At 66.7% G+C, this 25705-nt stretch overlaps 5 protein-coding genes across 6 annotated transcripts in view; 3 read left to right on the top strand and 2 right to left on the bottom strand.

Annotated features, from left to right (window-relative positions):
• Window positions 1-4551, top strand: part of CHLRE_13g563700v5 (uncharacterized protein) — an 18927-nt gene extending 14376 nt beyond the window's left edge. Inside the window, exons 28-35 of the mRNA XM_043069219.1 lie at window positions 54-99; window positions 538-687; window positions 883-1197; window positions 1719-1841; window positions 2313-2580; window positions 2809-2972; window positions 3285-3450; window positions 3732-4551. Of these exons, the coding sequence (XP_042917194.1) occupies window positions 54-99; window positions 538-687; window positions 883-1197; window positions 1719-1841; window positions 2313-2580; window positions 2809-2972; window positions 3285-3450; window positions 3732-4053 (1554 nt within the window). The 3' untranslated portion in view covers window positions 4054-4551. The remainder of the gene's footprint in view (window positions 1-53; window positions 100-537; window positions 688-882; window positions 1198-1718; window positions 1842-2312; window positions 2581-2808; window positions 2973-3284; window positions 3451-3731) is intronic.
• Window positions 4552-4828: 277 nt separating this feature from the next.
• Window positions 4829-9114, bottom strand: CHLRE_13g563733v5 (uncharacterized protein). Of its 2 annotated transcripts, none has more exons than XM_043069221.1 (7): window positions 8873-9114; window positions 8596-8706; window positions 8338-8395; window positions 7804-8076; window positions 6896-7400; window positions 6459-6569; window positions 4829-6182 (listed from the first exon to the last, which is right to left on the bottom strand). In XM_043069221.1, the coding sequence occupies exons 1-7, from the start codon at window positions 8935-8937 to the stop codon at window positions 5887-5889; spliced, it is 1419 nt and encodes a 472-aa protein (XP_042917195.1). In that variant the 5' UTR covers window positions 8938-9114; the 3' UTR covers window positions 4829-5886. The 2 variants fall into 2 exon arrangements, with proteins under 2 accessions (XP_042917195.1, XP_042917196.1); XM_043069220.1 differs by having other exon boundaries at window positions 7804-8079.
• A 100-nt stretch (window positions 9115-9214) lies between these two features.
• CHLRE_13g563800v5 (uncharacterized protein) lies at window positions 9215-18126 on the top strand. The gene is made up of 17 exons (XM_043069222.1): window positions 9215-9538; window positions 9881-9934; window positions 10050-10286; window positions 10420-10575; window positions 10868-11077; window positions 11358-11486; window positions 11809-12070; window positions 12482-12729; window positions 12942-13028; window positions 13234-13362; window positions 13662-13776; window positions 14010-15070; window positions 15305-15460; window positions 15652-15807; window positions 16029-16166; window positions 16340-16543; window positions 16775-18126. Exons 1-17 carry the CDS (start codon window positions 9356-9358, stop codon window positions 17243-17245), a joined length of 3996 nt encoding a protein of 1331 aa, XP_042917197.1. The 5' UTR covers window positions 9215-9355; the 3' UTR covers window positions 17246-18126.
• A 12-nt stretch (window positions 18127-18138) lies between these two features.
• CHLRE_13g563850v5 (uncharacterized protein) lies at window positions 18139-23024 on the bottom strand. The gene is made up of 9 exons (XM_043069223.1): window positions 22738-23024; window positions 22513-22613; window positions 21664-22185; window positions 21363-21422; window positions 20971-21142; window positions 20296-20647; window positions 19880-20117; window positions 19420-19541; window positions 18139-19103 (listed from the first exon to the last, which is right to left on the bottom strand). Exons 2-9 carry the CDS (start codon window positions 22513-22515, stop codon window positions 18572-18574), a joined length of 2001 nt encoding a protein of 666 aa, XP_042917198.1. The 5' UTR covers window positions 22516-22613; window positions 22738-23024; the 3' UTR covers window positions 18139-18571.
• Window positions 23025-24894: 1870 nt separating this feature from the next.
• CHLRE_13g563876v5 (uncharacterized protein) lies at window positions 24895-25656 on the top strand. Its single transcript, XM_043069224.1, has 2 exons — window positions 24895-25186; window positions 25249-25656. Exons 1-2 carry the CDS (start codon window positions 25169-25171, stop codon window positions 25402-25404), a joined length of 174 nt encoding a protein of 57 aa, XP_042917199.1. The 5' UTR covers window positions 24895-25168; the 3' UTR covers window positions 25405-25656.
• The last annotated feature ends 49 nt before the right edge of the window (window positions 25657-25705 follow it).

Raw genomic sequence — 25705 nt, forward strand, 5'->3', positions numbered from 1 at the left:
GCACCCCCGCCACGGGGGCGGGCGGCCTGGCTCTCAAGCAGCTGCCCGTGCAGGCGCTCAGCCTCAGCCCCGACGGCAGGAGGCTGGCCATTGTGTGCGGTAAGTGGGGCGGGCGGGGCGGGATGTGGAGCGGTTGGGTGGATGGGGGTTATTGCCGACCTATTTTTTTGAGGAGACAGGGACCCTGAAGCCCGCGGGGGTGAGCGGGGGGGGGGCCGGGAGGCAGTGGCTTGTGTGCTGACGGGGAAGAGGGCGGCGGCGGGGTGGGTCCATGCAGTTGACATGACGACGGGGTTGGGTGGGAGGTGGGGGCGCCAGTGCCGCCAGCATTCTTCCGCTTCGTGTCCCACTTGTACCTGGAAGCTGCCGTGTCCTCCCTTGCCTCCAGCCTCGGCTCTTTTGATTGTGGCCCGATATGCCGACTTCCTCCATCCCTACCTGCCTTACCTGGCCCCCTCCCTGCCCCCTCCCTGCTCCTCCCCCTCCTGTACCGCTTTTCCAAACATTCTTGCAACCCCCCCTCCCGCTTACCTGCAGCCGACCTGACCAAGGAGTGTGTGCGGGTGGTGGATGTGTTCAGCGGCCGGCGCCTGGCCACCATGGCTCCCGGGGGGGCGGCGGGCGGCGGCCATAGCGGCAAGGTCAATGCGGTGGCGTGGAGCTGGGACAGCAGCAGGCTGGCCACCGGTGGGTGCAGGCGCGGTGGAGGGGTGGGCGGGGGTTGTGTTGGGGGCGGTTGTTTTGGTGTTGTCTTCCTGTTGCTTGCCATGCTCATTACGAAATATGCGCGCTATGCCTACTTGTATTCATGGCGTGTGTGTGTGTGTGTGTGTGTGTAATGGTGGCCCCCGCACCCTGACACGGCTCCCCCACACCCCACAGGCTCCGACGACCTGAGCGTGCGGGTGTGGTACGTGTCATCCCCCAACCCCCCGCCCGGCAACACCCTCGCCGCCGCCGCCTCCGTCATCGAATCCGAGCTGCTACAGCAGCGGCAGTCAGGCGCCGGCATCGGCAGTAGCAGCGCCGGCGCCGGCGACGAGGGGGCTGCTACAGCCGCCGCGGAGGCGGCTGCTGCTACAGCCGGGGGCTTGCCGTCCAAGCCGGGGGCGTGTCAGCTGGTGTTGTCGGGTCACCACCGGAAGGTGCAGTGCGTGTCGTGGGCTCACAGCGGCCGCAGGCTGGCCAGCGGAGGATGTGAGTGACGCGCAGGGGAGGAGGGGAGGGGAGAGGGGGGGCTGAGGGGGGGAGAGGAGCGCAGACGGATGCCGTTCATGCAGGCGGATGCGGTAGGGGGCTGGGTGCCCGACCAGAAGGGCAGGGTGCTGCTGACTCTGAAGGGGAGGGGGGGCCGGGAATCGCGTGTCGGGGCGAGGGGAGGATGCTGTGTTGCCTCCCCCGCTCGGTTTGGGCCGGGAAGGAACGTGGAGGCGCAGACGTTTGGAGGCGGCGCAGCGGTGGACTGAGGTCATGAGCTCCCACCACCCGTACACGTGACCCCACTCCAATCCGTGGACGTACTCCCCAACACTCACCTACCCGCCCCCCGCCCCGACCCCCCCCCCCGCCCCGACCCTCCTGTGACCCCGCCCCCACCCACACAACTACCCGCCCCTCTCCCCATCCTCTCCTCCTGCTCTCAACCTGTTCCCACCGCCCCCCCCCCCTCTTGCCCAACCCCCACACCAACCCCCCACCCCACTCCCCCCACTCCCCAGACGACCAGATGGTCCGCATCTGGGACTCCGGCACCGGCGAGCAGCTGCTGCTCATCTACCAGCTGGCCTGGGTGGCGGCGCTGGCCTGGGCGCCAGACGACACCAGGCTGGCCTCGGGCGCGGGTGAGTGCGGGGGAGCAGGCGGGAGGGAGGGGCAGGGAGTGGGTGGCTGGGTGGGTGGGTGGGTGGGTGGGTGGGGGCCGGGGGGGGGAGGAGTGTGATATGCGCGAGCTCCACATACGGTGTGGGTCCCGTTTGTCAAGGGACCGTCGCCCAACCCAGAAATGCAGTGCAGTGCGAGTGGGGGCCCGGGGGGGGGGCGGGGGGCGGGGGGCGGGGCGGGCGGCGCCTACAACACGTGCACCATGTGCATGGAGGCCCTGGACCCGAGGGCTCGGGGTTGGGGCACATCTCGGTGAAAGCAGGGGCAACGAGAGAGGGCTGCGTCAGGCGGCAAGGGGTGGGAAGGAAGGGCGGCACAGGAAAGAGTTGTGTTACAGGGAGGCAGAAATTGTCTATTTGGTGAAATACACGCTTCGCTCAATACGGTACACCCTATTATGCGCCCCACTTCCCCCTCCCCCACTGCGTCAGGCGGCAAGAGTGTGTATCTGTTCAACGCCACCACTGGCAAACAGCTCGCAGCCTTCAACGGAAACACGCACTCACTGCCGGCGGGGGGAGCCGCCGCAGCCGCAGCCGGAGGAGGAGCCAAGCCGCAGACGGCGTCGGGAGCCGCAGCTGAGTCCGCAGCAGGCGGCGCAGGGGCAGGAGCGGCGGCGGCGCCTGCGGCGCCTGCGGCGGCGGCAGAGGGGGGTGCGGCGGATGACGACTCGACCTGGATGAGCTCCATTCAGTTCAAGTGAGCGCCTGCCGCCTGAGTGCCCGACGCGGGTTTAAAACACGCACAAGTCATTGCTGCTCTGCTGCGGCCATCGCCCTCCGCATGGCCTTCCCTGCATGCCCAGCCGTCACAAACCGCGCACAGGCATGGTTATGAAACGCCGTCCTAACCACACTTGCACCATAGCACCACACAACGTCACACAACCTCCCCCCCCCATCCTCCCCCATCCCCCCCCAAACGCAGCCCCGACGGCACGCTGCTGGCCACGCGCGACTGCCACGGCGCCGTGGGTCTGTGGGACGTGGGCGGCCCCGCCCGGCTGCGGCCGCTGCGCAGCCTGGAGGGCGCCTGGCGGGCGGCGCTGTTCGACCCGCGGGCCGGCGACCTGCTGCTGTTCGACTTGGCCAGTGAGCAGGAGGGAGGGGAGGAGAGGGAGAGGGAGGGGGAGAGGGAGGGGGAGGGAGAGCGGGGGTGGAGGCAGGGCGGTTGGGCGGCGTGGGGGCTGGGGTAGGGGGCTGGCGGGGGGCTGGAGTGTGGAGAGGGCGGGTATTCCACGGTTCCAAGCGGCGCAGTGGAGTCATGCGGTGCGGGTGGGTGCACCCGGGCAGACCCCAGCTCAACCACCAACACATGACCCACACGTTCTTCCTGCCCCACCCCCTCCCCTTCCTCCCCCTGCCCCTCGGCCCCCCCCCCCTCTCCTTCCGCCTCCTCCACAGACACGGGTGTGCTGCTGACGCACGCCATCTCCGCCCGCTCGCTGCCTCTGGGCCGCTGCGTGCTGCGCTCCGCGGCGCCCAGCCACCCGCTGCTGCAGTTCCGCGGCGCCAGCTCCGATGCCGCACTGGCGCACAACGCAGCCGTGCTGCTGTCAGCGGACAACCGGTAAGAGGGGTGGAGAGCTGGAGGGCGGGAGGGCGGGAGGGAGGGAGGGAGGGAGGGAGAGAGGAAGGGAGGGAGAGGGGAGAGGCAGAGCGGAGAGGGAGAGAGGGGGAGGGGGGAGAGGGTCAGAAGGGACCTGGAAAGCAGGGAGGGAGGCGGGTGAAGAGGTGGGCCATTCCAATCTCCCCTTCTAATGACGATCAGCAGCGTCACCTCCCGCCCCTTGTCCGTTGTCCAACCCTCTTCCTCTTCCCTCCCTTCCTCCCCCTCGCCTTCTCCCTCAGCGCCTTCTTCTTCGTGACGGGCCACCACATGGCGGAGCAGCGCCGCGACGCCGCGCGGGCCCAGCGCCACGTCATGACGGCGGCGGCGGCGGAGGCGGCGGCCGCCAGCAGCAGCAGCAGCGGCTGGCCCCCGCACGCCGCAGGCACCAGCAGCGGGCAGGGAGGGGCGGCGGGGCGGGAGGCGGGCGCTTCTAGTGGGGGCGGGGCGGGAGGGGCCGGGGCAGGGGCAGGGGGAGGGGCAGGGGCAGGGGGAGGGCTGAGCGGGTCGCCTAGCCTGGTGCTGGGCACGCGGGGGTCGGACCTGCAGCTGCCGGCGCGCTAGCAGGCGGCTCAGGGGCTCGGGGAGGAGGGGAGGAGGGGAGGAGGGGAGGAGGGGAGGAGGGAGGCAGTGCGGAAGACAAGCTGGGGCGGTGGCAGGTTCGCGTGCGCATTGTGCTTTGATTAGGAGCTGCGTTGAGGCGAGGAGCGACCAGGAGCGACGGGCGAGATCGGTTGTGTGCCGGGTTATGGCAAGATGTATGGGGGCTAGGGCTTGTTTGCATGACGCATCAGGAAGCAGTGAGGTGGAAGGATTATGTTCACCGACCCACACACCGGGGGTGGCGGGAGGGCGGCGGCGTGCACACACTCACAGCTCAGTGGAGAGGGCCGCCCCCGAGTGGCGCATGCGAGGGTGTGAGTGAGCCGCTGGTGTCGACGACCTGCCGTCTGCGTGCCCAAACCGTCGTCTGGTGCTGGACTGCTGGTGTGCAGATGTGCATGCGGGCGGCCGCGTGTTGTTGGCGACGGCATTGGAGGAGAGCTGTAAGCCTGTACGGTGCTGATCAGGGGAGGACTGGCGCCGAGACATGGAGGAAGCTCTCCCAGTATCAGTACCTGGGGGCGTGTGGGCGTGCCGCCGGCCGCCAGGTGTGGCACTCATTTGCACTGGGCCACTGGCGCCGGGGGCGTGCTCGTGCATGCGGTACCTTGCTGTAGTGCTGCGGCTCGAATGGCCTCTTGCCCCATAACACCATTCACCATCGCTTGCCTGGGGCCTGGGCTGTGTCGCACTGCATGTCGCTTGGGTTTTGGCCGCCAGTGCTTGCCGCCCGGCGCATTAGTTGCCGGGCATCGGCAGCTCCACTACCGTAGTGCAGGTTTGCAAAGTAGGGGCAAGCACCCAAGCATCGCCCAGGTAAACCCCGACCACGAAACACAGGACTGCCCGTGGAGACTACGTGAGACTATTCTTAGATGTGTCCACACACACACATCATCAGGTCGTCACGACAGACACCGTGTGCTGCCCACACTGCCGATGTCACAAATATATCTGCACTGGGCCCCCGCCCGCAGCCAACCACCCAGCCGCAGTCGCAGGTGCCGCCAAAGCAGTAACCTCCAACTTGCGACCGACCGCGTCCATTCACTCACGCATACACACACACACACACACACACACACACACACACACCTGCCTCCACGGGGGCATATCTACGTGTAATACACCCGACTGCAAGGAACAAGGGTACCCCAAGGAAGGGCAAGAAGGTGGTTTTCCCTCGCAAGGGAGAAGTGGGCTGCGCCCCCGCTACGTCTCCCGTCTGAGGCCGCACGCGTCTACCCCATCAGGCTCACCTCCCGGACATAGCCGGGGTCGATTTGTACAGGCACGCCCCCAAAACTAATTGTAAAGCGGATGGAAGGAAAAATGGGCCGAGGCCACACCACATCACAGCGCCTGAACAAGCAATCCCTCGGCTTTATTACTGCGCGCACCGCCCGCTTTCGTTCGCTACCGCGCGCGCCACTTGTTCGGTCGCCTACATGCACTCCCAACAGCTGCAGTGTGCGTAAATTGCATGCCAACGCCTCCGCAGCGCTCGCAGCCTTCATAATAATCTACAATACTGGACGTCCGTCACATGTGCGGGCACGCCAAGACTGATCACACGAGCTCTGTACATTGCTGCCAGGCGCATCCCCGCCCCCCCACGGTCCTATCGGCCAGCGCTGGTCCCCTGTCGCTGCGCCGGCCCGTGCGCCCAGCACTGATGGTGCTGTAGGCCACACAACACACACGCTACGCACGCCACGCTACGCACGCCACGCAAGCGCGCCACGCAACCAAGCAAGCCTAACCTTACCCTTAACCCGTCCCCTAGCTCCAGCCTCATTTCCCCACGCCTGCCGCGCCGCCCCTGGCCCCTGCCGCTCCTCCTCCCGCCCCTCCCGCCCCCAGCAGCACGGGCTCCAGCACCTCCGCCAGCGAGGCGTCCGGGTACATGGCCAGGAAGGGGTGCGCCGCCAGCGCCGTGACGGAGGGGCGCGCGGCGGCGTCCTTCTGCAGGCACTGGCCCACGAAGTCGCACAGCGCCGGGCTGAACTGGTCGGCGGGCAGCGCGGGCGGCGGCTCCATCACAATGTACTCCAGCAGCTCCCAGAAGCCCAGGTTCACGCCCGTCTCGCCTGCGAGGTGCGAGGGTGCGCGGATGTGTGTGTATGTGTGTGCGCGATTCGTGGGGCGGTCTTGGGAGACGACGACGTGTGTGTGTGTGTGTGTGTGTGTGTGTGTGTGTGTGTGTGTGTGTGTGTGCAGGGTTCAGGAGTGACACAGTGACAGAAGTGTGCGGTGCGGTGAGGGCGTGCGGCGATCAGCACCAGCGCGACCCCACGTGCACCCGTCAGCCCTCCTGACCCCGACCCCTCACCCCCGTCCCCCCCCCTCGCCCTCTCTCTGCCTACCCGGCGGCGGGTAGGGGAACCTGCCCAGCGCGCACTCCAGCAGTGTGAGGCCCAGGCTCCACAGGTCGCTGTCAAACGAGTAGCTGTCGCCCTTGATGCGCTCCGGACTCACTGGCGGGGGGGGGGGGCAGTAGGAGCGGCGGAGGGAGGTTAGTGCCAGTGGAGAGCTCTAATGCAAATGAGTCCGTGTCGGGTCTGGGCGTGCCAGGTTGTATGTCGGGCCCCGCCCCCGCCCTCGACCCCGCCCCCTCACCCCATGCACGGCCTGCTTTGCCACCTCCCCCCTGCTTGGGGTGGAGACACTTGCCCCACCCTCACGCCTTCCAAGCCCGCAACCCCCCCCCCCCGGCCCCCCCGGCCCCGCCCCCGCGCCCCCAGGCCCCGGCCCCCTGCCTCCTGCCCCCCGCCCTACCGCCCCCCTGCTCCCCGCCACTCACTGTATGTGACGGTGCCCACCCAGGACAGGCAGTTGGACACGGAGCTGGCCAGCTGGCCGCTCACGCCGAAGTCGCTGATCTTGACCTCGCCGGCGCCGTTGAGCAGCAGGTTGCTGGGCTTGATGTCGCGGTGCACCACCTTGAGCTCCCGGTGCAGGTAGGTCAGCCCAGCCACCAGCTGCCGGGCAATGTGCGCAATGACAGGCTCAGGCAGACCCGGACCCGACCGCCCCGCGGCCGCGCCGGCCCCCGACCCCGCCCCCGCCCCGCCGGCCCCCGTGCTGGTGCCGTTCTCCCCCACGTGTGAGGATGGCCCTGCAGCGGCTGCGGCGGCGGCGGCTGCGCCGCTGCTGCCGCCATTCGAGGTGCCCGCCGCGGCTGCCGCCGCCGAGCCGGGCGCTGCGACTGGCCCTGCTGCAGCGGCCGAGGAGGAGGGCGCAGCCTTGGAGCAGGAGGCGAGTCTGTGCTGCTGGTGCTGGTGCTGCTGGTACTGCTTGGCGCGAGCCTGTGCGTACAGGGGGGCGGGTGGAGGAAGGTGGTGGTGTGGGCGACACGGGCAGGCACACACGCGGCGCTGCGAGGTGGTCCAGCGGGCGCCCCCGGCAGTAAGCAGGTGTGGCCGCCATTCCGCCGCCAGCCAGCACCATGCACACCGGCACGCCGCCTTGCTCCCAACACCCACACCAGCCCGACAGCCCATCACCCCGCCGCTCCTGTACCGCTCCCATCGCCCCCTTCGCCCCTGTAGCCCCCTTGTATCCCCCCTTGTATCCCCCCTGCCCCTCCCCTCCCCTCCCCTGCTCTCCCCTCCCCTCCCCTCCCCTCAGCCCTCCCCTCAGCCCTCCCCTTCCCCCTCTCCCCTCCCCCCCTTCCCCCTCCCCCCTGCCCCCTGCTGCTGCCCCGCGCACCTGCTTGCGCACGGTGTCTGACGACACGTCGAACTGGATCACCTTGAGCACCATGTGCCGCCCGTCCCGCTTGTTGCGCACCTTCTTGGCCACGCCGCTGCTGCCCTGCCCGATCACACACAGGTCCTCAAAGTCGTCTATGGTCAGGCCCTCAGTGGCAGAGCCCGCGGCGCCGCCGCCCGGGCCCGCAGACGCTATCCGTGGCCGTGGGCTGCTGCCCGCCCCCGCCGCGGCGCCTGCCGCCGTGCCGCTGGTGCTCGCCTCCCCGGGCCCCTGCTGGAGCACGTAAGGGAGGAAGAGGCGTGGGTATTGAAGCAGGGAGAAGTGAGGGAGGCGTGTGGTGATGCTGTCACTGCTGTGAGGCGCTCAGGCAACTTCAGTAATCGCGCTAAAGGGGTACGTTTCGCCCGCGTTTCGCCCGCGTTGCCCGCTGTCTCAGTGGCGGGCGCTGGTCGCCACCTAGTTCCCTCCACTCCCCACACACGCGCACTCCTGGCATGCAGGGCTGTGCCCCGCGGCCCCCCACCCCCTCACCCGCGAGCTGGCCGAGTCCTCTTCGGGCGGCAGCGGCCGCTTGTTGGGTTGGAGAGAACTGCGCGTGTGTGGCCGGGAGAATCGGCGGCGAGGGGACGAGCCGCGGTTACGATTGTACCCAGTCACAGGCCCGCTACGACACCGGTACACAAAGTAGCAAGGTGAACTAGTGTCAATACTTTCCCAGAGCCACATTAATAGCGCCGGCACGGGGCAGAGAGGGGCGCTTGACGTTACCCGTGCGATGCGCACTCGCACCTCGCTGAGCCTGGCCGCGGGGCTGCGCCAAGCGTACTCGCTGGCGAGTTGATCTGCAGGCCTTCCCTGCTAATTGTAAGGTCGCCCTCCACGAACTTGCCCTTGTTGGTGCTGCAAGCAAGGAAGGTTTCGCGAGAGAAACATGAACACCGCTACACAGGCCCGCGTCCCCGTCACTATCCGTCCCGCTGCGCTTTGGTGCCTCCAACCGTAACGGCCAACAACGCAAACAGAATCCCGCCCTGCCCAAACGCTGGATGCTGCGCACCCCACTCACAGGACATAGCTCGCCTTCTTCTCCTCGGGCACGGCTATTGGCTCAGGCCTGAGCCTTCGCTGCATTCTCGCCCTAGTAGTATACACAGCCGAGGATGCGACAGGAAAGCCGTGGAAAGAGCGCTGTAGACTGCCACACTTCCCACTGCTTAACAATCGAATGCAGCAGGTAGAATGGAATTTAGGAGATATCAATGGCACAAGCAAATACTATTGGGCGGGCCGATTGGCCGAAACTGTGAGAATGAATTGGCCATGCAGACTGAATGGAACGATTTGCGATTTTGCGCGAGCAGGGCTTCCTTTCAAAAGTTATCTCGCGCACTGGACCCAACTGCATAAGAAGGAGTACATTTACAGTTCTGTTGTTCAGTAGTCTTTGACTCGTCGGTGACAGCTTCAGCCAAGCAGCCCGTTTGCCCAACACAACTGCCTGTCGTGCTTTACTTCTGGCCAAACTTGAGATAGAGTTAGGCGTACAGCAATGGCCCTCCCCGTTGGGGCACGGGTCTGGTTTTCCAGCGGTGAAGGACCAAACAGCGAATGGCGAGCCGGCACGACCGTGTCGACCGCGGGCGAGCGGGTTTCGGTCAAGAGAGACGAGGACGGGCAAGTCGTGGAGGTTGACGGTGCGAGCGTGCACATGGCAAACAAAGAGGACGTCGAGGTAAGGACCTTGTGCTCCCCCGGGGCCATCGCGGGGCAGTCAAAGTCTAGACACGCTCGGAGCAGCCTCGGCGATGCCTCTTTGACGCCCAAAAGCTTGCTAGGATGCTTGTGATACGTTTTAAAGCAGAGGAGGCCCGCGACGCCCACGCGAGGCATGTCTCAATCAACTTCAGCAGCTGCAAGACAGTAGCATCGCTGCATCGATGCGGCTCGCTTCTTTATGGGTCTTCAGTTGCCAAGCTACATATGCGCCATATGCGCCGCTCTTGCGGCGGAACCGTTTAAGAAACGATGGCCACTTTTTCGGCCGCGTCTGAGCCTGCTGCTATATCGCCTACAGGACATGACATCATTGGCCTTCCTCCACGAGCCGGGTGTGCTGTGGAACCTGCAGGTTGGTCGGTTACCGAGGCAGCCAGTAGCTTGAAGCTGTCGCCTTGCGCGCAGCTGCCCCGCCGACCTGCTCTCCGTCCCCCCACCCCCCACGTCACCTGTGCCCTCGCTCGCAGTCCCGCTACCAAGGCAGCGATGCCATCTACACGTACACCGGCAACATCCTCATCGCTGTCAACCCATTCAAGCCGCTACCGAACCTGTACGGCCCGGCCGTCATTGAGCGTTACCGGTCGCTGCCGGTGGCTCAAGGCGGGGGCGAGGCGGGGTCGCGGCTGCCGCCCCACGTCTACGCCACCGCCTGCAACGCCTACCGCAACATGATGGCGGAGGGGGCGGGCCAGGCCATCCTGGTGCGGCTTGTGGATTGCTGTGTGACGCGCAGCCTGGGGCTGTCGGTTAGGGGCCTGGTAGGGCTACTCAACGCTCGCAGCGCTCCTCTGGGACCAGCGAACCAACGAAAGACACGTTATCACTTGCGCGCAGGTGACGGGCGAGAGCGGCGCGGGCAAGACGGAGACTGCAAAGCTCATCATGGCGTGCCTCACGCACCTGGGCTGCCACCAGAGCGGCCAGGCGGCGGCGGCGGCGGCGGGCACGGGCGGCGGCGCCAGCAGCGGCATGTCGGGCGTGGAGCAGAAGGTGGGGCGGGGGCGCCGGGTATGTGGCTGCCATACATGAGGCGGCACTCAGTGCAAATAGTCCAGCTGGGCCATTTGTACAGGGTTTCAGGGGTTTGCATGGGAGACAAGTACTGTACTGAGCGCGCGGGGCCATCGCCTCAGAGCGCCACGCGGTCAGCGCACCCAACCACCCAGCACCGCCCCTTCCCCCCGCCGCACGCACATATGTACACTAAGTCGTCCCACCGCGCATGCACACCACATTCACAATCACAACCACCACCGCGCGCACCGCCACCTACCCGGCCCAGATCCTGGAGAGCAACCCACTGCTGGAGGCGTTCGGCAACGCCAAGACGCTGCGCAACAACAACAGCAGCCGCTTCGGCAAGTACTGCGAGATATTCTTCGACCCGGTCAGCGGCGCCGTCACAGGCGCCGCGGTGCGCACCTATCTGCTGGAGCGGTCGCGGGTGGTGGCGGTCAACAACCCGGAGCGCTCCTTCCACATATTCTACCAGGTGGGGCTGGGTATGGCTAGCAGGCCGAGGCAGGGGGGTTGCAAGGATGTTTGGAAAAGCGGTACAGGATGCACTGAAGACTGCAGACGAAGTCGTGGCCAAATGAGCGGCCGACCGCGGGTGGGGGCGTTGGGGGTGCGCATGCACGCCCGGCGGAGGATGTCAGGAGCTGGCGGCTGTCTAGGCTTGGCAATGCGACACGGGGCCACAGCCTGCTGACCCGGGAAATGCTCAACCCCCCCCCCCCGCCCTGCTTGCGCCTCACTCCTGCCCTGCGCAGCTGGTGTACGGCGCCAGTGCGGCGGACCGCGCGGCCTGGCGCCTGCCGCCCGCCGCCTCGGGCTTTGCCTACCTGGCCCGCAGCAGCTGCGTGGAGCTGCCGGGGCAGAGCAATGCCGAGGAGTACCAGGTGCGTGGGCAGGAGGGGCTTGGTGCCCGAGCCCAACGAAAAAGTCCCATGGGTGGGGTGGGGTGGGGTGGGGGGCTGTATGCAAAGGCAAGGGGAAGGTAAGGCACACGAGGCTGGTTGCGTGAAGGGCGGCTGTGGTCAAGCCAAACTGTAGGCGCTGGCTGCAGGCGGCTTTGGCTGGGCAGGGCAGAGCATGGTGGCGCAAGGGCGTACCGGCCAAACCCCAATGCTGCCTGACTCGATGCCCTGCGAATGACAAGCGGGTTGCTCACCTGCCACGCGGTGTCGCCATCCTCGCCCGGCTCCTGCCTCTCCTCCGCAGCACACGCGGCGCGCCATGTCGCACATCGGCCTGAGCGAGGCCCAGCAGCGGGCCGTGCTGGGGCTGGTGGCGGCGGTGCTGCACCTGGGAAACATCGCCTTCAGGGACGGCGAGCACGCCTCGGTGGGCGGCGGCGCGGAGGGCGCGGTGGTTCCGCCGGGCGCGCCGCGGCAGGCGCTGGAGGCGGCGGCGGAGCTGCTGGGCGTGGGGGCGGGCGCGCTGGCGGAGGCGCTCACCACACGCCAGATCCAGACGCCCGAGGGTGAGGGCGGGGGCAGTAAGGGCGTGAGGAGGGCAGTCCCGAGCATGGGGTTAGCAGAATTCACCTAAGATCAGGAGGCAGGAGGATGAACTGGGGTCGTTGGAAGTGTGAGGGCCTGTCAGGTTCGGGGCAATGCTCCAGCTCCTAGGGCTCGGGCACATACCCCCCCGCTCATCGCCTTCTTTCTCCCGGTTTGCGGGATGGTTTGCTGGGAAACTGGTAACTCGGTGCATTTCGGGGATGGGGACTATTGTCATGTGCCACTCCGTTGTCAAGCATAGGCCACGCTCTCCTCCTCGCCCTATTGCATTGGGTTTGGTTTAGTTTGGGCTGGTATCTACAACCCTCCCCCCCTACACACAAGTTCTTGCCCCCACGGCCTGCCTCCGCGCCTCCCCCCCCCGGCTGCAGGCGCCATCACCACGCCGCTGAGCGCGCAGGCCGCCGCCGACTCGCGCGACTCGCTGGCCAAGAGCCTCTACGCGCGGCTGTTCGACTGGCTGGTGGCGGCCGTGAACGCCGCGGTGGACGAGGCGCACAACGGGCCGGCGGCGGCAGGCGCGGCAGTGGCGGCCGCGGGCGGCAGTGGCGGCGGCAGTGGCGGGCGGAAGCACCTGTCCATCGGGCTGCTGGACATATACGGCTTTGAGAGCTTCGAGGTGTGCAGGGCGGCGGCGGGAGGGGGGATGGGGGGCAGGGTTTGTGGGAGAAGCAGGGATAGCGGGCTTGGGGTTGAGATTGGTGATTGTGGGACGAAACTGAGGGTCTGGGATTGAGATGACGTGGGGCATGTGTGGCGGGGGTGGAGTGGCGGCCCCACTTGGCAGCTTACAGACAGCACCCACTGCCCCTCATGCCCCCCAATGCGCAGGTGAACGACCTGGAGCAGCTGTGCATCAACCTGACCAACGAGAAGCTGCAGCAGCACTTCAACACGCACGTATTCAAGTGGGAGCAGGTGCGGGTGCGGGCGGCCACAGCGGGCGGCGCAAGGGCAGGGCAGGGCGGGGGGCAAGAGGCGCGCGGGTGGCAGTGGCGAGCTGAGTGCGGGGCACCTGTGCCACTCTGACCAGCAGCCGCAAACCAACTAAGCCCATGCTGAGGAACTTGGATCCCCCAACCACCACAATTTCACGTGAATAATATAAAACCCTATCGCACAGGCCGAGTACGAGCGTGAGGGTGTGGACTGGTCCTACATCTCCTTCCGCGACAACGCCGACGTGCTGGAGCTGCTGGAGGGGCGGCTGGGGCTGATGACGCTGCTGGACGAGGCCTGCAGGCTGCCCAAGGTGAGGGGCGGTGGGGAGGCGGGAGGCGGGGGAGGCACGGGCACACGGGGGAGGGGCTGTGTGGCCGCCGCATCATTAAAAGCGCGCCGCATGTCGTTTGGGGTGGGGGTTGTAGATACTAGGGGGTAAGGGGGGGTGGATGATGAGGCAGTGGGCAGTACCGTCGCAGCTGGAGGAGGTTTGCGGTGGAGGTATGGGTGCACGCTACCACCCGCTAGTGATGAGGCGGCTGCCCCCAACTCCCGCATCCCGCCCGCACCCCAACCACACCGCACCACACCGCACCCTGTGTTGCTCAGGCCACCGCAGAGGGCCTGGCGCACAAGTACGCCACCACACCCGCCGTCGCGGGCAGCTCGCGCTTCACGCCGCTCAAGCGCCCCGCTGCGTCCTTCGCGGTGGAGCACTACGCAGGCAAGCCCTGGGTCGCTCTAGCACTCTACATGCATGCCAGGGACGGGGCAACTCAACCAGAACACATGCACGCCACGGACGGGGCAACTCACTCGTCAACGTCCGCGAAGGGACTGCAGGCAAACCCCCTTACCTAGACAAATGTTAGCTCCCCTGCAACAGTAACACACCAGGCTGGCCGCACCCACGCTGCCCTTACTGACCCGCTGTCCCCACTCCCCTCCTCCCCTCAGGCAGCGTCACCTACAGCGCCGCCAACTGGCTGGACAAGAACCGCGACTACGTGGTGGCCGAGCACGCAGCCCTGGGCGCAGCAGCCCGGCAGCCGCTGGTGCGGGAGCTCTGGGCGCCAGAGACAGAGCCGGCCGGCGCAGCCGGCGGCGGCGCCAGCGGCGGCGGCGCAGCCAGCGGCGCGGGGGCGGGGAAGCAGCAGAGCCAGTTCCAGTTCCGCAGCGTGTCGTCCGTGTGCCGGCGGCAGCTGGGCGAGCTGATGGGCGCGCTGTCGGCTCTGCAGCCACACTACGTGCGCTGCATCAAGCCCAACCCCACGGGCGCCGCCGGGCTGTTCGCGCCCGGCTACAGCCTGCAGCAGCTGCGCTGTGGCGGCGTGATGGAGGCGGTGCGCATCGCCTGCGCCGGCTTCGCCTACCGCCGCCCCTACGCCGCTTTCCTGGACCACTTCTGGCAGCTGTGCCCCGAGCCCGTGCACGCGCTGCGCCGCCGCCTGGCAGAGGCGCCGCCGCCGCGGCGGCAGCCGCCGGCCGCGGCCTTGTCACAGCAGGGCGAGCAGCAGGGCGGCGGCAGTAGCAGCGGCCTGGCGGCGTTGGAGGTGTCGGAGCTGCGCGCCGCGGCGGAGGCGGTGCTGAAGGCGGCGGGGCAGCTGGGCCCCAGCAGCGGCGGCAGCAGCAGCGGCGGCGCCTCAGCCGGTGCGCCGCCCGGGTCGCACCTGGGACACACCAAGGTCTTCCTGCGCACCACCGCCGCAGCGGCCATGGAGCGGCAGCGCGTGGCGGCGGTCAGCGCCGCCGCCGCCGTCATCCAGTCGCACTGGCGGCGGCTGCAGCAGCAGCGCCGCTACACAGCGCTGCGGCAGGCGGCGGTGGTGATCCAGGCGGCGGCGCGGGGGATGCTGGCGCGGCGGCTGGCGGAGCGGCTGCGGCGGGAGCGGGCGGCGGGCGTCATCCAGCGGTGCTGGCGCAGCTGCGTGGAGCGCATGCGCTTCCTGCGCGCGCGCAAGGCGGCGGCGGTGATGCAGGCGGCGTGGCGCGGGCTGGTGGTGCGGCGGAACATCGAGGTGAGGGTCAGGAGGGTTAGGTGGGATACTGCTTCGATCCCAAATGCAAGGGGGACGAGAACTGAACGGGCTCCGACAGGTTACTGGTGCATACGATATTCTGCACTTTGGCAAAGCAGACACACTGCGGCGCGTGCCTGGTCGCGACAGCGTTGGAAGCAGTAAAAAAGCAAACACCCCCACTGCTCTGCGTTTGGCCTTGTCACACCCGCACCCGGCACCGCGACACCGCAGGCCATCCGGGTTGAGGCGGCGGCGCTCAAGATGCAGACGGCCTGGCGAGCGGCGGCCGTGCGGCGCGAGTACCTGGGCGTGCTGCGCTACTGGCGGGCGGCGGTCAAGGTGCAGGCGGCCTGGCGCGGCCACTCGGCGCGGCAGCTGTACCTGCAGGTAAGCCAGCGAGCGAGCGGAGTCATAGCGGGAGCCATCGGCCTGAGCCTGAGCCATTGGTGTGCTTTGACTTGCTTCTGTTGCGCTGTTCCATACCGGGCAGGACACGGAGTCAGCGGGCTGACCTGGTGTGTATGTGTGTCTCTTCCTGCCCCTGCCCCTGCCCCCCGCCCCCGCTCCCCGCCACCCAGATCCTGCCGCTGCACCGCGCGGCGCTGGTGTGCCAGCGCGTGTGGCGCGCGCACCGCTACGGCTCCCTGGCGGCTGAGCGGCTGCGGCGGGCGGTGTTCCAGTACTGGCTGTGGAGCAAGGCGGCAGTCATCATACAGACGCTGTGGCGCGGCAAGGTGGGCACACGGCGCCGGGGTCGGGCGGACGGGGCCGTGACGGGCCAGCGGGGGCTGCGTAGAGACGTGGGGACAGGTGGGGACGTGGTCGCAGCGAAGCGGCTGCGCTGTCCACAGTCTGGGCCGCCAGACAGCTGCTATGGTACCCAGTTGAGAGAGGATGCATGGATGGCAACGACACCAGACATCTCTCCCGTGTGTTTTGTTCTTCTCACTCGCAGGCGGCCCGCCAGCGCTGCACGCGGCTGCGGCTGCAGCAGCGCAAGGCGCGCATCCTGGCGGCCTTCGGCGGCGCGGCCTCGGCGGCGGACCTGCAGCGGCTGCCGGTGCGGCCCTCACCCGACTCGGCACGGCGCGGGGTGAGCGGGCAGCTCGGTGTGGGCGGGGCCTCGCGGTTACGTGGCGCAAGTGCCGTGACTGCGTCTTATCCAGTAGTCCACGAAGAGAGGCGGGCAGCTCACTCCTTGATGTCTAGCGACGCTCACGGCCCTAATTCGTTTGGTCCTCGGCCTGCCTGCTACCAAACGCGCAGGATGCCAACCGCTACACGCCGGCGTCGCGGCCGCGCGGCTGCTACGGCCCCGCCTGCGCCGCCAAGGCGACAGCCGCCTGCTCCGGTGGTGCCGTCGGCGCCGGCTCGCCAGGGGTCGACGTGGTGCGTGCTGATGACGTGGCGCTGCTGCCGGACCGCGACAGCCGCATGGCCAAACGCCTGGCAGACCTGCAGGAGTTCAAGGTGGGGGAAGTGTGGTGGTGGTACAAATGCAAAGTTAATGTCAAAGTGGAGGGTGGAGAGGGTGGGGAGACGCATGTGGCGGCATGCCAAACAGGAGTATGTGGGTGGGACGAGTTAGGGGCAGGGCAGGCATGGGGGGCGGGCAGGTGGCTGGTCACCGGCAGTGGCGCGGTCGTGTCTGCCGCTGACACGGAGGTCCACCCTACGCACGTGTGCTCCCCCCCGCTGCAGGTGTCGCCGCTGGTGGATTTCTGGAAGGCGCAGGAGGTCACGCAGTCGCGCACGGACGGCGGTGGCGGCAGCCAGCCCTGCAGCCGGCGCGGCAGTGGCGCGCACATGCTGCCGCGCCCGCTGCCCTCCACCTTTGGCGGCGCGCTGCCCACCGGCCACGCCTCCCCCAGCGCCGCCGCCTCCTCCGCCTGCGCCGCCGAGCTGCCCTCGCTGCCGGGCTCGCCGCCCGACACGGACTTCCGCGAGGCCGCCGCCGCCATCATGCACGGCAGCGTCACGTGCCGCGGCGGCGGCAGTGGCGGCGGCGCCGCCGCAGGCACGGGGGGTGTCGGCGGCGGCGCGGACCTGGATGCGTTGTCGGCGGGCGGTCTGAGCGCTGAGGCCAGCTACGGGCAGCTTCTGGAGAACGCAGGCAGCGGCTTTGGGGCGACGGTGGCGGCGGGGGCGGCGGCGGAGGTGCAGGCGTCGTAGAAGGGCGCTGTGTTCGTGCGTGGAAGGCACCTCGATGGAGGGGCATGTGTTGGCGCTGTGTGTCTGCCCCAGATCCAAGCGTGGCTTGTGGGGCCCCCGGCGTGGTGGGAAGTGTGTATATATGCGTGGGAGGTGGGCCGGGCAGGACTGCCGAAGACATATGTGAAGTGTATAAGTGACGTTCGCGTGCAAGATTTCTTCATGGCGGAGAGCATGACAGGCGACTATGCACTGGCAAGAATAAAAGGAGTAGACTGAGACGTGGACTGGGTCCCCGGGTTGAACTTGCTGGCGAGCAGGAAGTTGGATTGCGGGCTGCAGTGAACCCAACAGAAACCTGTTAGTGCCGGAGCAGTAGTAAGCCGGGCCAGGGTTGGCGACGGAGGGCTTGGTCACGCGGGGCCCAGGCAGGGTTGTGTCGTGCTGGATCGACGGCGGGCTGCGTGAGGCGCGTGTGGGTGCAGCTAGCACGGGTGCTCGCACGCTGTGTACAAGGCCCACAACGACACCGCAACATGGACACATGATATGATATGTACAACACGTGGTTGACTTCCGTCTCAGCGCTAGCAAATTGGTGACAGAGAGAGCTTGATTGATGGTTTACGGGTCCGGCGTGCTGTGGGAAGGTTGCATGCGTGGGATGCGCTGGGCACTGCCGCTGGACAGACAGAGTCATGTTGGGCCCTGATAGCATGTGATGGCTCGGCGTCTGGGTGCTGGGACTGTCCCCTCTGTAACATCCGCATTCATACACGACATAGTGCCACAGTCGGCAGACAGGTGGGAAGGCTTGCAATCAAAGACAGGGTGCTGACGTCGGAGAGTCTCTAAGTGGATCCTCGCAGACCAGTTGTGTTGCCGTCTCTCAGAGCCAGAGACTTGGGGGCGGCAAGCAAACGACACGGCTGGGGGCCCTGTAACAAGGCTTCCATTCAAATGGCATACCCCTCGGCTATCCTGAGTCTCCTCGTCTTGTTGTTTAGCCCGTTTCAAGCATCGTATTTCCTTCCGTACGTCTGACATCACATCAGTCAGTGTTGCAGTGCCGCAGCCCACTTGGTAACTTGGGCCCAAATAGCTTTCCATCCTGATTCCCTCACGCCATAACCACTCCTGCAGCAGTTCAGCCCGTTCTGCTACAAACCACGGCTCCAATCCCTATCGCTGTCCTGTCCAATGCTACAGCCACAGTTTTGCTATCTGCTGCTATCGACTAGCGACCATCCTGCTCACCAGCAATTCCTGTCCTCCCGTGCTAACCTAAGGTATTGAGCCGCAGTGCTGTGCTACTCCCTCCCTCCCCAACGCCCTGCCTCTACTCCCTCATGCCGGCTGCGGTCGCACGCACAGCCACGTGCCATCGCTCACCGGCACCATCCACGCCCCCGACTCCGGCACCTGCTGCACACACGGCGTGTAGGGGCTGGGCATCTGCAGCACAAACAGCTCGTCGCCACCCTTGCCGCCCTCGTCATCCGGCTCCTCCACCTCGGCCTTTTCCCCTTCCCCTTGCTCCTTCGCCTCTTCCTCCTTCGCCTCCCCCTTCTCTCCCTCCTTAGCCTCGCCCTGCTCCCCCTCGCCCTCCTTGGCGGCCTCCTCCCCTGCCTTGGCGGCGGCCTCCTCCTCCTCGCCCTCCTCCTCGCCCTCCTCTGTGGGCGCCCAGTCCTCGGGCGCCTCCCAGTCCCACTCCGGGTCGGCCTGCGCCCAGTGCACGTAGGTGTAGCGGGCGATGTGGCGCTGCTTCCACTTGAGGAAGTGCTTGGGCCGCAGCAGCGAGAAGATGTGGTCGCGCAGCAGGTCGTTGGACACCAGCAGGCCGCGCCGCTTGGCCTTGACGCACGCGTACAGCCAGAACCTACGCGGCGGGGGGAGCGTGGGGGCGGGCAGGCGGCGTGCGCATTTTACAGATGGCAAGGGAGGGAAACAGGATGTGGGGATGAGAGTAATGCACTGCGGCGTTCGCGGTACTAGGACGCGTGTGTATGTATGTGTGTGCGGGAGGGGAGGCGCGACACTCAGGGTGTGGCGGTGTGCTACTCATGGGGTGTTGGGCTCCTGTGAATGCGTGGAAGGGGCTGTGTGCGGGCCGCGTCGCCGTGCGCTGTGTGTGTCCATGAACCCTGCAGCTGTGCTGATTGACAGCCCGGCAGGCGGCAGCCTACGGCACGCACCAGTCGTCGTTGGCTCCGGGCGGCGTGTAGTTGAAGGCCTTGCAGCTGCGCAGGCGGCCCAGGAACGCCTGCACCGCCGACGTGTTGGCCTCGGGGTCCTTGAGCCGGTTGCGGTGCACCATCTGGAGAGGCGGGCACGGGAGGCGGGGGAGGCGGGGGAGGCAGGGTGCGAATTGACAGGCACATGAGTGCGGTGGTTGGACGACAATGGTATTGAAGAGGTGGGAGGTGCAAGCGGCACTTGTGCGTGTCAAGTGTCAACTCAAGAAGCTCTGTGCCTGCATGTGGAGGCAGCATCATCACACCACCGCGTCTTGCGGACCCCTGCAGCCCGACCGGGATGCACATGCTTGCCCGGCGAACGGACACGCGGCAACCTTCACGCCGTTTCGGACACGGCGCACACCAGCCTACCCTCGCCCCCCCGCTCCCGCCCACATACGCCGCCTCCCACACTCACCACTAGGACCTTCTTGGACGGGAACCGCCGCGTCAGCAGTTCGTACATGGCCTGGATCTGGCCCCACGTGAAGCCGCCGCCTTCACGGTTTTGGCCGTAGTACGCCACGTTTGCGGCGTCCACCAGTATGTCGTACGGCCCGTGTCTGTCGTACCAGGCCGCGAAGGCGTCGAACTCCGCCGCGCGGGCGCCCATGTTGGTGCGCGCCAGGCTGGCGATGGCGTTGGCGAACGACTCCCTGTCAGCACGAGGCAGCGGCGGCGGCAGCATGCGGGCGTTCGTGTGGGCATGCTGTGTGAGGAGCCTTGTGAGACGCCCGCAATACCGGCCCCCACTCGGGCGCGTATGCCCAATGCGACCTCCCATACACACAGGAACCCTGTGCCAACCATGTAGACGACCCTGTGCTCGCTCACCATTCCGTCTCCGCCAGGTCAATGACTCGCAGCGAGCCGCCCGCCGCGTCGCAGCGCCCGCCCCGCTCCACAGCCACACTTCGCAGCACCTGCCAGCTGCGCTCCCCGCCCCCAGCCCCGCCCGCGCCCTCGCCCTCCGCTGCTGACGACGACGTTGACGCCGGGCCCGCCTCCGCCCGCGCCGCCACTGCACCGCCAGCCGCTGCCGCCGCCACGCCGGGGCAGCCTCCGGCGTCCACTGCCGCGAAGGCCTGCGCCGCCGCCTGGGGCCTGCGCTGGAAGAAGGCCGCCACCAGGTCGGCGGTGGCGGGCGCCAGCTGGTTGAGGTCGTCCTGCATGCGCAGCAGCACGCCTGTGCAGGGAGGGGGGGGGTTACATTCATAAATTATTGTGCAGCGAGGGGGGGGCAGCGGGGTTCAACTTTCCCATGCAAACGGATTGTGTTAAACATGGAAGTGCCGACGGGAGGGAGGGGGCAGGCAGGGGGCAGCGCAAGAGAGGGGAGTGAGCGGGATGTGTGGCACTTGCAGGTAACACGTGTCACAAGACACGCCCATGAACAGGCCTCCCCAAAGTACCCAACCCGGAGCTGCAGGGCGCGCCCTCCTCGGCGCCTTCCTGTTGCACCAGCAGCCCGCCTCCCTCCCTCTCCCCCTCCCGCTCTGCCTCTCTCACCCCTCAGCTGGCTGTAGCTGCCCGCCGCCGCAATGCCCTCCAGCAGCCGCGCGTACTCGTACTCGGTGGCGTCCAGCCCCGCGCCGCCGGCTGTTGCAGGGCCCGTGATGAGGCCGTCTATCTCGTACAGGGCTGCCAGAGCCGCGGCGTCGCCAGCCAGGCAGAACCCCACCTGACCGCGGTGGGGGCGATGTGCCGGTGTGCGGGTGGCGGCGGCGTGTGTGGGTGAGGGTTGGGGAGGCAAGTGCCCTGCGGCGTGGTGATTGGATACAACTCCCAGCACAGAACACCGGCGGTCCCAAGCGCGGCTGTGAGCCCGTCGCCAGCCGTTGCCAGCCAGCTTCCCTCCCTCCCTGCCTCCCTTTCTCCCCTCCCTCGCCGCCCTCCCTCACCATGGCTGGGTGGTAGGTGCGCAGCTGCACCGACCGCGTCTTGGCCGCACACTCCTTGGCCTGGAGCCAGGCAGCGGCAGCGGCAGCGGGCGTGAGCGGCCGATGCAGTGCAGCGACAACGCCACCAAGCGCACACGCCGCACGCCCGTGCTCGCGCAGCTAGCCGCAACCCTCATCCATCCTACCATCACCCAACCAACTCACCCAGGCACTCGGCAGCGACTCGGCAACCGCACCCAACGCCACCCGCTCCCTCCCACTCCCACTCCCACCCCCGCCACCCGCTCCCGCTCCCGCTCACCCACGCCAGGGCCGCCGCTGGCTCGCCCCTCAACGCCTCCCGCCGCGCCAGCCCCAGGTACGTCCCCGCGTCCGGCTTCTGCCCCGCCGCGGTCATGGCCGCCCACAGCTCCTCCACCGCCGCCAGCAACTCCTCCTTGCTCGGCGGCGGCCCCTCCGGCGGCGGCACCGCGTTCACATTCCGCCGCTTGCCCTGGTGCCCCTGCCCCTGCCCCTGCCCCTGCTGCTCCTTGCTCTTCTTCCCGCCGTCCTCCACCTCAGCGGCGGCGGCAGCCGCCGCCGCGCCGGCGGCTGCCGCCGCCGCCGGCGGGTCCTGGTCCCGCGCGTCCACTGGCAGTGCGGTGGGCGGCAGCGGCGGCAGGCCGCGGGCGTAGCGCTCCCACTGCTCGCAGCCGCACGCCAGGAACAGGAGGCTGTTCATGACGGACACGGGCACGGAGCCGCCGGCAGCCAGGATCTCGCGGAAGGTGGCCATGGCGACCGGCAGGTTGTTGACTTTGACCGCCTGGTGCAGCTTGCCGATCTGGCGGCACAGAAGGGGAGTCGCGATGGGGTGGGGTGGGGGGGGGAGGGCGGGGAAGGCACGGGGTTGAGGGGCAGGCGAGGGGCGTTGCGGGAGGCGTGGGCAGGCAGGGGATGTGTAGGGTGCATTGCATGGAGTGGTGTCGTGCAGGGCCAGGGGTTGGGTTGCGCATGGGCGGGGGACCCTGCCATGTATGCATGGTGTGCGGCTCTCCCCCCCCCCGCTTTTCCGGTTGCAAGCTCCGCTACAGTACAGCTGCTCTCTGCAGCACCGTCGTCCAGCAAGGGGCACGCCAACTGCACTGCGCTTCACGCACGTCAGGCGTACCATAGGGCTCCATGAGTCCTTGCCCTTCTTTCCCTTCCGCTGCTGCTGCTCAGCGGCCTGTGCGTCGGGGCCCGCGCCGCTGACAGCTGCCGCTCCGCCGTCTGGGGGCCAGGAGAGCAAGACAGCAGTCCGTTTCAGTCGTGTGACTTAGTTGTTACTACCTATTGCTTGAACGCCAACAATCCAGCGAGTCTGGTTCGCGTTCCTGCCCACATGTTCCCTCGCCTGTGCGCTGCCGCTTGCTCGCAGGGCGAGCCTGCGGATCCTCGGTATCGGAGCCCATGCCTTGTAAAGAAAATGCGTCGCCACGTACAGCCCGCAGCTGGGAGCCTGAACTTGGCGGCTGCTGGAACGAAGACCGAGCGCCTAGCGAGTTGTATAACTGACGTTGCGACCTGATAGCGCTTGTTACTCGGCAGTGGTGTTGTCTACAATTGACTCGGGCAATGGCGCGGAGAATACACCGCTGCAATAGCATCTGCAAGAAATGCTGTTCACCCAAGTTAGGTATCCATGTTGCGATAAAGGGGAAACCCAATTGCTGTGAAATGGCGAAACGGCGGATGCATTGCCGCGGGCCTTGCATGTGATTGTCAACTGCATGGCCAAGAACCACGGACGGCGTGCACCCCTTGGTGCGAGTGGTTCCCCTTCCAACCCGGCATGTGCTGGACACGCTTTTCACACAATGGGAGATTGGGAGCTATGAGGGTTTACGGCTTTACGCCTGAGATTGAGGGTTCGAAAGCTTGCTTCAAAGTGCGGCGCTGCAAGGCGCTGGTCGCCTGGAGCGGGCCCAGACCACCAAGGGGCAACCACCCTCGGCTACCCGGACCATGACACGTGACGCTACCCTCATAACGCTGGTCCTCAATGTAACCAAGCAGGAGGTCACGCAGCCGCGGGATGCCCAGGGGTACTGCGCTGTGGGATATCTATAGGCTGATGGCCCCCGCCATTGCTCTTGCGTACGTGGTGACATGTGTGCGTGTCTCAATGCATTTGCTGATTGGACACATCCTTTCAAGGGGACCCACGAGGGGACCCGGCCGTCTTGGCGCTGCACCGCAGTTCCTTCCAGGCCTCCAGCCTGCACCCCAAACCGCACGACATCTCCTGGTCATGTCATTGTGCGGTATTCGGGGGAGCGGAGAGGAGCGACTGGGGTGCGATCGCGGTGCGCATCACGACAGTCGTATGGAGGTAGAGGGAGCACAAGGGCTGAGTGGCAGTCCCTGCTCGTTGAGGCCCGGTGTGAAGCGGTTACATATTTAGGTTATATATTAAGGTAAAAGTGCGATTGTGTCATCACCTGGTCCTGTGGTCTAGTGGTTAGGACAGCAGACTCTGAATCTGCTAACCTGAGTTCAAATCTCAGCAGGACCTCACGTAATGCCATAGCAATCTATGTTTTGGGCATCCTCCCTTCGACCTGCGGTGTAGCATCATCGCGCCAGCATACTCGGCCCGTCTGGACTCCTCAGGCCGCGCTGGCCAACGTCTTGTGTCGCAGCCCGACGGTTGCGCATGGCAATGTCAATGGCGGCTCCACCCACGGCGGCCCCGGCAGGCCCCGGCTATCCGCTCACCTGAAACGAGGACACAGTAGGCACCGTAGGGCACCGTAGGCACCAAAGCATAACAGCCGCGTCAAGATGCGGCCCGCCATCTTCAAGGTGTAGGCGTGCAGTGACAGGCCGTGGCATAGGCAGAGCGCAGTAGGGGCAGGGGGTGGGGTGGGCGCATGCGGCTTGGCGTAAGCAATTATAATGCCCAGGGGCGGTCGCTGGGCCGCTGGGCAGTTGCAGGGACGGTTGAAGGATGACGATGTTTCAGGCAGTGTGGCTGGGTGGCACGCGTCACGGCGCCAGAGCTTAATTGCATTGCTGGGGAGCGGAAACCGACACCATTAGCGGAGTGCTGTCGAAATGCGAACGCGAATGTGCGCGACACGAAGAGAAGTTGTAGTCGCTAGCACGCATAGAAGGCCGGTTAGCAGGAGGCGGTCACAGCAGACATGTTACCTCATCCAGACGGTAAACGCCACGGGCAATAGAGGAGCGCCGCCGACCATTGCAGGCCCTCAGGCGAAAAAGATTGGGCATTTCCGCGGGTGCCTTCTCGCCACGTGGGGCTGAAGACGGTCCCAAATCTCGCCAACTACCCCTTCCCGGGTTTCGGCGGGGGGGGGGGGGGACGGAGCACCCTCAGACGCTATAAACTAGGCAGTCCGTGGGGCCCTGGATGCCATGGGCGAGGATACGGTCCGCCCTCATCTCGCCGGCAGCGGCAGCGGCCTACCCCTGGGGGCTGCAAGCCCTGTGTAGCAGTACCTAGCCCACCCCGGACATAACTCACTGTAGAGACTGGCAAGGGGTTGGAGATGTCCAACGGATGAGACTTGGGTGACCGCGTATTCACTAGAAGACTCGTAAGAGGCATAAGTTAGGGCCCAGCCCTGTCTCGAACAGGGATCGTAACAGTAGATCTATTACAACTGGCCGGAACACTGGGCGTGGTGATGGCTTTACTCGGCGCCATCGGCCGTGCCTCTCATCGTGTCTCATCTTGGCGGGCGTTCCGCCCACACCCTGCATGGCGCCGCATCATATAAGCGTTCTTGTGCTTGGTATGCATTTTGACATCATTCCCAGAGATGTCGTTTCTCTGGCATGCACGTCATGCCCAGGGAGGGGACTAGATCACAATCTAAACAAGCGACCTGCATCGCTGTAGACTGGCGGCGGCGGCGGCGGCGGCGGCGGCAGCGCCAGCGGCAGCGGCAGCAGCGGGGGCGCGTGCGCGCATCTTGGTAGCGGAGGGGGCGGGAAAGGCCATGTGGAGGAGGAGAGCGCAGCGCCGCCCAAGAAGCGGCGCAAGCGCGCAGGCTGAGGAGCCGGCTGGTGTCTAGGTCCGCGGTGGGGCTGGCAGGGCATGCGAAGCGGCATGACAAGTAGTGCGGCTGTTGACAACTGTGCTGCGTCTGGCTGCGGTTGGCTCTGCTGTGGCATTGCGACTGCTAGGGGTTTGGCTATGTGCCTGTGGAAACCGACCCCAGCTATGTCCGGGCGATGAGGTTGTTCGGCCTCAGACTGTGGAGGGGCTCAGCCCCTGTTCCCGCGACCGGGGAACAATTGTCCTTTCACGTTGCCTCACCGCGCTAGCTTGGCAGGTGAAACGCATGGCATATCCC

This window comes from Chlamydomonas reinhardtii, chromosome 13 (assembly GCF_000002595.2).
Source record: "Chlamydomonas reinhardtii strain CC-503 cw92 mt+ chromosome 13, whole genome shotgun sequence".
Classification (NCBI taxonomy): Eukaryota; Viridiplantae; Chlorophyta; class Chlorophyceae; order Chlamydomonadales; family Chlamydomonadaceae; genus Chlamydomonas; species Chlamydomonas reinhardtii.

Excerpts from the sequence above, each read along its gene's own strand:
- CHLRE_13g563733v5 (XM_043069220.1), bottom strand. The coding sequence starts at position 8,937 with ATGCAGCGAAGGCTCAGGCCTGAGCCAATAGCCGTGCCCGAGGAGAAG. Across the intron at positions 8,080-8,337 it reads AGGACTCGGCCAGCTCGCGG|CAGGGGCCCGGGGAGGCGAG; the intron begins GTGAGGGGGTGG and ends TACGTGCTCCAG. Across the intron at positions 6,570-6,895 it reads GGTGGGCACCGTCACATACA|TGAGTCCGGAGCGCATCAAG; the intron begins GTGAGTGGCGGG and ends CCCCCCCGCCAG.
- CHLRE_13g563800v5 (XM_043069222.1), top strand. The coding sequence starts at position 9,356 with ATGGCCCTCCCCGTTGGGGCACGGGTCTGGTTTTCCAGCGGTGAAGGA. Across the intron at positions 12,730-12,941 it reads ACGGCTTTGAGAGCTTCGAG|GTGAACGACCTGGAGCAGCT; the intron begins GTGTGCAGGGCG and ends CCCAATGCGCAG. Across the intron at positions 15,461-15,651 it reads CGCGGCAGCTGTACCTGCAG|ATCCTGCCGCTGCACCGCGC; the intron begins GTAAGCCAGCGA and ends CCCGCCACCCAG.
- CHLRE_13g563850v5 (XM_043069223.1), bottom strand. Across the intron at positions 20,118-20,295 it reads GACCTGGCGGAGACGGAATG|GGAGTCGTTCGCCAACGCCA; the intron begins GTGAGCGAGCAC and ends TCGTGCTGACAG. Across the intron at positions 19,104-19,419 it reads CCCGGAGCCAACGACGACTG|GTTCTGGCTGTACGCGTGCG; the intron begins GTGCGTGCCGTA and ends CCCGCCGCGTAG.